Source organism: Aulonocara stuartgranti (assembly GCF_965226115.1).
Source record: "Aulonocara stuartgranti genome assembly, chromosome: 15".
In the NCBI taxonomy this organism is placed as follows: domain Eukaryota; kingdom Metazoa; phylum Chordata; class Actinopteri; order Cichliformes; family Cichlidae; genus Aulonocara; species Aulonocara stuartgranti.
Window position 1 is genome coordinate 13,464,195 of NC_138951.1, and position 7,359 is coordinate 13,471,553.

The 7,359-nt window shown below is 40.1% G+C and overlaps 1 protein-coding gene across 1 annotated transcript; it reads right to left on the bottom strand.

Annotated features, from left to right (window-relative positions):
* Positions 1-44: 44 nt before the first annotated feature.
* Positions 45-7,359, bottom strand: tram2 (translocation associated membrane protein 2). Its single transcript, XM_082504713.1, has 11 exons — positions 7,132-7,359; positions 5,266-5,329; positions 4,957-5,066; positions 3,864-3,980; positions 3,671-3,729; positions 2,617-2,701; positions 2,367-2,437; positions 1,843-1,947; positions 1,393-1,536; positions 910-1,067; positions 45-707 (listed from the first exon to the last, which is right to left on the bottom strand). The coding sequence occupies exons 1-11, from the start codon at positions 7,249-7,251 to the stop codon at positions 631-633; spliced, it is 1,110 nt and encodes a 369-aa protein (XP_082360839.1). The 5' UTR covers positions 7,252-7,359; the 3' UTR covers positions 45-630.

Here is a 7,359-nt window from a genome sequence, read left to right on the forward strand (position 1 = left end):
AAGGAAAAAAGAAAAAAAAAAAGAAAACATGAAATAGCATGCGGTAATATCCAACATACATATTTAATGCATATTTGTTAAGTGACCAGTGACAGTTGCATGATTTCGACAGTAAGCTCATATCATACTTTATCATCAGTAACGCTTTTCTGCTCCAGCAGACCAGAAGAGAAAACAAGCAAAGCCGGCTCAATGGCAAGAGCTGCAATATCTCACAATGCTACAACCAATACAGTACTTGTGTATGAGGACTAATCAACACGTTCAGCATGGACATACACATTAAAATGTGCCACACACTGCGTTCACTTTACTTTTGAATTCCCTCTGCATTCAATGGTGTGCTTCAGGGTGGGATCACAGGCTTTGTGGATGTATATAAAAAAAATAAAAAATAAAAAAAATACTGATATGATGAGAAGAGAAAATGTCTGTTGGGGCTCAAGGGGTTTCCTTGGATTTCATTTTCCAGCATTCAAGCCTAAGTCTGTAGCGACTGAGTCCCCGTGGCATCTCAGGAAATACACATCCAGAAGCTTGATGACCAGTGGCTATCAGCTTCGCTGCGGTGCTGATGAGAAGCCTTGGCCAGGGCTAAGGTCTCCTGTTTAGGCCAGTCAGTTTGTTATCTTAAGGGGATTTGAGTTTCTTTGTCCGAGGAGAGGCTCCGTTCTCAGCTTTAAGAACTCCATTTTCATGGTGACCAACTGCCAGGCAGAGAAGGGAGAAATCAGTACCTCTGTTAATGCAGCACATGTAAGAATCGGTGTGATTAAGATAAATGAAGAAAGCAGAAATGACAGCAGAGAAGAGACAAATGTTAAGTCTCATTTCCTTTTTCTTTTGCAAGTATTTAACAGGTAATGCATGTGAAATATGAAAGCCAGCAGAGCAGGTGTTTAAACTCACGTGAATCTCTTTTTAGTGGCCTTAGGGGTTGTTTTGCAGCAGACTTCTTGCGAACAGCCTGCTCGTGTCTGAACTCCCTCCAGCGCCTCAGCTGGAAGCGAATAAACTTCCAGAGTAGCCACGATTGAGTTAAACATACCAACAGTAGAACGGTCATCCTGAAAGGGCCAAAGGAAAGAACAAAAACAAACGTGTGCTCGTAAAAATGGGCGATTGTGTTGCAAAATGTTAAAACATATGATGCTAATGTATGATATTTTTAATAGCCTAAATAAAATATCTAAATTCCTTCCTGGCTCCTATACATCCTCCTCAAAATGAATGATGCAAAACAATACAAAACTGAACACTAGAAGGGCACAATGTAATTATACTTTTATGTTGTTTCTGTAGCTCTAAACAGTTCTTACAGTACCAGAAAATAAATCATTATCCACAGATGTTGGACATTGCTCTTTTTTTCCCTCTCTCAATATAACTCACCTTATCAACACAGTGTTGAAGTTCCCCATCTCCAGGTCCAGCCCCTGATACTCAGAACGAGCCAAACCAAACCCCACTGCCAGGAACATCAGGGTCAGCGTAGACATCCGCGTAAACACGAAGCTGACCGCCCACAGATCAAACCTGGGGGAGGACACACAGCGAGGTTGGGCCCAGAGAAAGGAAAAGGAAAAGGAAAAAAAAAAAAAGCTGCTGAGATGATCAGTTCAAGGTAGTGGTTATCATAAGAACACTGTAATATTATTGTGTACTGTAAAACTATCCGAGTCAAAAGGTGAACAACGCTGAAAACACATGATGCTGTTGCTTACGAACAAAAACACTGAAGTTTATTTTTAAAAGGTCGCACTGTTGGGCTTGATCTACTTCTATCTTATTCCTTTATCAAGTAAAACCTGCTGAAGCCTCTTCGCAGGTAAGATAGCTTACATTTTCTGGTGGTTCTCATCAGTGAAATACAGGAGTCTGGCGATGTGGAAGCCCAACTCTGACACGTACTGCAGGAAGAGGAGTACCAGACCCACACGACTTAAACTAGGCAGGAAAGAGGAGACACAAAGTCGAGAGATTAGGTGATAAAAGGAAATCATCTAAGCAGCCCGAGCATCTTGCAACTTGCAACTCGGGAGTCACCGTGAAGTGCAGCTGGACACTTATTTTGAGCCATTATCTAAAATAACTGAATCACCAGTACAGTTTGATCTGACTTAACCCTGAAATATCTAAAAATCTTTATGTTTTTCCCTCACAGATTTCAAATCAAGGTTCTTTGAGTGCCACGTTTCTCCCTTACATCCCTGCTGACAAAAGAAACTCTAAGTTGAGCAGCAGAGTGAAAATTGCTGCTGCAAAGAATTTAAAAGACCTCGAAATGACTCAAATACCAAGCATTTAGTGAGTCTTCTCTACTCACACCTTTGGATTTTACTGGCCAACTTCAAAGGGATTCTTACTTTAACAAATAGGCTGCAGAGATGTGGAGCAAATACAGGCAGATGTACTGGAGCTGGCGAGAAATCTCCTCCTGGAAAACAAACAGCCTTTATTTGCAAATGATTTTAAAGCTTGACACCTTTCTCCACCTCTCCGTCCTTTTCCAACTTTGTCTAATGCACATGCAGAATATACATGAGCCCAAGTATAAACAGAGCTTATCTAATCACACTTTAGAACTCCTCCAGTTTCAAGGACTCTCCAACTGACCTTGCGGACTTTCTGGAAGTAGAGCTCTGGCAAGGCATGGAGCCAGTAGGCAAGCTGAGTGAGGTAGAAAAACTTCACCTGAAACCTGGACCAGACACACACAGACAGGCATGGGTAAGACAGAGGGAGAAGCACATAATCTACATCCTGCCTCACTGATTGTTTCGTCTTAGTTTTATTATATAATTAGGACTATGGTCAAAAAAACAAAACAAAAAAAACAACAAGCTTGTAGACAGCCAACTTATCGTGTTTCTGCAGCAAAATTGATGATCCCCACTTCTGAAAAAGAAACCCTAAAAGGCTCCTACTTTGCACAAATGCATAATGCTCTTTCTCTCCTGGAGCTTTTTACTAGGTGCCTTCCCATCTTTGAAAAACGTCCAGCTGTGATAACCACATAAACTCAGGGCCTTCTTGATATGTTCTTCTGTTTTCCTGGCCACTGTATCTGTGGGCATGGTGTTCACTCTGTGTTGTAGCGTCCTGATGACACCCAGTTTGTGTTCCACTGGATGTTGAGAGTCAAACCTTAAATATTGATCTGTATGCGTTGGTTCACAGTACACATTTGTATACTACCATTATCATATTTTAATAATGATTATAGCTAATAACCTCTTATTCTTATTCTCCCTGGTTATTTTGATAAATGCCACCACAAAAAGTCAGGCAGCAGAGACTCCACCAAGTAAAACTGGTTGGAGAATCAGAGTTTCAAAATAATTTGAAATATTAAGTGGGCTTAGATTAAATAGCTTTAATACACTTTATTTATTTAACAGCCAAAATTAAATATAACGTGATGCACAAACTCATTCTGTCAATTTGCCTTAACCATCTGAAGATCATTTGCACTCAGGTCCACACCCAGGCCAAAAACCAAACCCCAAAATAATCAAAATCTGGCAGCAGCATCAAGATAAGAGTATCAGAAGAGGAAAGGTTATGATAGATTGCTGTATTGGTATTGTGTCTCACTCCTAATAAACATGACATTTGTTAGCTACAGTTAGTGTTTTATGGTTAAATTAATATATATAAATATATATACCTGAGATGTACATGAGGATAGTTCTCCCAAAGGGTGCTGGGATGCAGGAGATATCCTTCCTGTGTGAAGAAATTAGAACACTTATACTATTAATACTATTATCTATTAATGTGCGCGTGTGAGCGCCTGTTTTAAGAATATGTGCGGCATTTCCTTCACTAGGAAGTTGTCGCTTGAATGCAGTCTCACTCACTGTAATGAGGATGTAGAAACTCCACACACTAGACACCAAGTGAAACACGCAAAGTTGACCCGACTCATTAAACTTGGTGTTCTTGCTCTTGGAGAGGTGAAGACGTCTGTTCACTTTCTGCAACATGAACCATAACAACAGGACGCGTGAATGAGGTTAGATCCCGGCAATAACGGGTGGCATGTTGACTCTGGCGTTTGTCATGCACAAGGAAGTGTTACAGGATTACCGTAAGGAGGACAAAAAAAAAAAAAAAAAAAATGACAGAAGCTATTTATGGCTGCTACTTTAAACACTTGCCTGAAGAAGTATTCCTTTCAAGACACGCTGGAAACCGTGGTGATGTTGCGAAAATAACACCCGATCCTTTTCGCTGGCCTATTTCTAAACAATGACCAAATACTAACCTGGCTCTCCCGCCATCCCCCCACATCAATCTGTTTAAGCTCTTTTGTTTAAAATATTCATAACTGGCATGTGTGGTGTTTTTTTTTTTTTTCATGTGGTTTCTTTTAAACTGACACAATGAGAGCATTTGGATGCAAACACCATGAGATGAAACAGCACATATCCTGGTTTCAGTATATGGCACGCATCTTCCTCATTATAATATCATGTTTTTGAAACAGTAAAGAGGCTAATACTGTGCACTGAAGGGGTTTTTTAAGCTAATCAGTTCAAAGCCTGGATGACTACACTGAAAACAGTAATATTCTGATTATTTTAAAGCTTCTTTATGGTCTTGGAAAGATTTATGTAACTTGGTACAACCTGGTCATAACCTGTAGTGTTCTCCTTCATTTAACCAATGAGTAGAATGTGTATATAGTGGTTAATGAATCTTTATGTGGGTTTTATTGGGGCAGTGCTTTTGTGGCAATGGGTACCTTATGGCGCTTCCTTTCCAAAAACCTTTCTACTAAATTATTAAGAATTTACATACCCAGAACAAAAACATTTTCCCTCGTTTTAATTACCTACTCATTTTTTAATCTTTTTTAAATCTGTCTGCTGGAAATAATCAGCATATGTTTCAGACAAAAGAAACACACCAAAAAGCTGAGGCATTGTAAAACAGTAAAAAGATGCTTACATCCAGAAGATATTCCTGCACTACTGCGTGGAGGATGATGGCGATGAAGAAATAGAACAGGATGGTGGCACAGTCCTTCCATCCGTAATGGTACAACGTCACCTCTCCCTCTAAAAACACACACAGGAGATATGAAACACACATAGGATGTTATTTATCAGGGGTGTGTTAAACATCCTGGAAGAACATCCAGCTTCAATAATACCGTGACGCAGAGGAAAAGGTACGGAAGAAGTGAAACTCCATGAGTCAAAGGTTAATAGAGGCTGAATGAAAGTAAGCACGTAATCAAAATCTGGCTCTTCGTACCTGACGACAACGTGGTGACGTTGTACTGAGGCTGAATGAACAGTATGGCCGTCTTTGCTGTTGCCTGGAAATTAGACGAGACGTCAGCAGCAGCATAGTTCAGCGAACCTGCCTGAGTGCAACCTCAAGAATGTGGGCTTCCAAGTAGAGCAAACACAAGTCAGTCTTTCCTTCATAAAGGATTTTTGACAACCCCCACCCACATCCCCTTGCAGTGTTGTAACACCTTTTTTTCTTAATCGGGTTGTCATTTACTGAAGTACAATAGCCATATCAGTTTAACATATAGTCAATAAACTTGCTAGCTATATATATATATATATATATATATATATATATATATATATAGCTAGCAAGTGGGTGTGTGAGATTAAGGAAATAGCCTTATCAGTATAGCAGAGCTGTCACACAGTCACACATCTGGTGTCATAACTTCCTCATGAGAACTGATTTCTAAGATGTCCTTCTAAAAAAAAATAATTAAAAAAATAGAATGGCAGAGGTTTTTGTTTTAACCCAGTATAAACCTTATTTCAAAACAAAGCCATACCTGCCTGCAAGCACCTGTTACAGGTTGCTGAGTGTGATCCAGGATCCGATTGTTATATTCAGATGATCCAGATTTCAACATGCATACAGCAAATACTTTTGATTATTCCTGTCACTAACCCCTAACCCTAACCCTAATTCTGACCTTAACACATATGATTAAGCAAAGTGAAAAAAAATGAAACCACAGCCCCCCTCCTACCCCTCACCCCAAGAGACCTTGTTGGTCCCCTGATACCAGTTTGGGCGCCACAGTGAAACAAGTCGCCAGTTATTCCCTGTGGATGGAGGCTACTGGTGACATGTCATCAAAATTTAACATAACTGACTACATGTAGAGCACTCTCGTTCTCTTTTTTTCCAGTAATGAAAAAAATAAAGGAAATCCCCTATTTTTTTTCCCCTCTTCGATCAGCTGTGTAATCACAGCCAGGGTTCCGTTTTGAAACTTTACTAAATGTCCAGGCGGTGGCTGCCTGGGAGTGTTTGTGCTCACGCAGAAGGAAGAACTACTACACGAATAATCTATTTAATTATTTCACTAAAGGTCAGCGGTGAAATCCCTTCAGGTCAAAGCCTGTTAAGAGCAGCTGACCCCCCCGGGTCACAGCAGCAAATATTGAGACGTGGCAGTTAACTAGTGGCGTCAAGACACTGACAAATAGTCAGACAGCTTCCGTTCACGACTTTCAAAATAAAACGGCTGGCAGCGGAAGTTTGTTGGAACTCATAGGAAGGAAAGTCGTTGCTTTTAATTTGAATACAGGAAAGGCTTTAACACCCATTTTATTTTAGAAATGTCTGGTAACTGACAATTGCAAAAACAATTGCTTGCAAAGAGTTTTTGCTGTGAAAGACACTGTCATGCGATTAAACGGTCATGTAGCTTTGCTACCCAAGTCAAGTGTTTAGGTTTTACCCAGATTCTAGAAACTTAAAGACAAGACAAAAGGAAACTTTCAACATGTAAAGCAATAATACGAAAACGCTGTAGTTTGTGCACAGCTGCTTTTTTTAACCCGTTTCCTCCTACCTTAAGAGCAACGCATAGATTGTTACTTTGACTGCGACCAGAGCAACATTTTTTTCCTTCCTCAAACTTGTAAAATTTAAAACACAAAAACAGCACGAACGACAAACCCGCGAAACTGATAACAGCTAAATTAACAGGCAATCTTATGAGCAACCGTTTCTACAAAGCGGGAATCGCTTTAAGTGGGATTTCAAGTTAGAGCTTAAAGTTTGCCGCAGGCTTTGCCATCTTAAAACAGCTGAGGGAGACGAGAGAAGGAAAAAAGGAATGTGAGTTCATCTCACCTCAAACATCAGTCCAATCAGAATGAAAATCACCAAACCGAATACGATGTCAGCATGGTTTTGAATTAAGAACTCCTGGCTGAAGAAAGGATAGCTCTTATTTCTTCGGCGAAATGCCATGTCAACACAATGGACTTTTCCCTTCTGTTTTAAAAATCAGAATTTTTCTGACTACGAAGTTCAGTGAGTTAACTTTCTCGGCGACGTACGCATGCGCGTCGTCTTAAA

Bases quoted from the DNA above. Each gene is read 5' to 3' on its own strand.
- tram2 (XM_082504713.1), bottom strand. From the start codon at position 7,251: ATGGCATTTCGCCGAAGAAATAAGAGCTATCCTTTCTTCAGCCAGGAG. The intron at 2,702-3,670 runs GTATATATATTT...TGTCTGGTCCAG, and splicing joins TATCCTCATGTACATCTCAG to GTTTCAGGTGAAGTTTTTCT. The intron at 2,438-2,616 runs GTCAGTTGGAGA...TTTGTTTTCCAG, and splicing joins ACTTCCAGAAAGTCCGCAAG to GAGGAGATTTCTCGCCAGCT.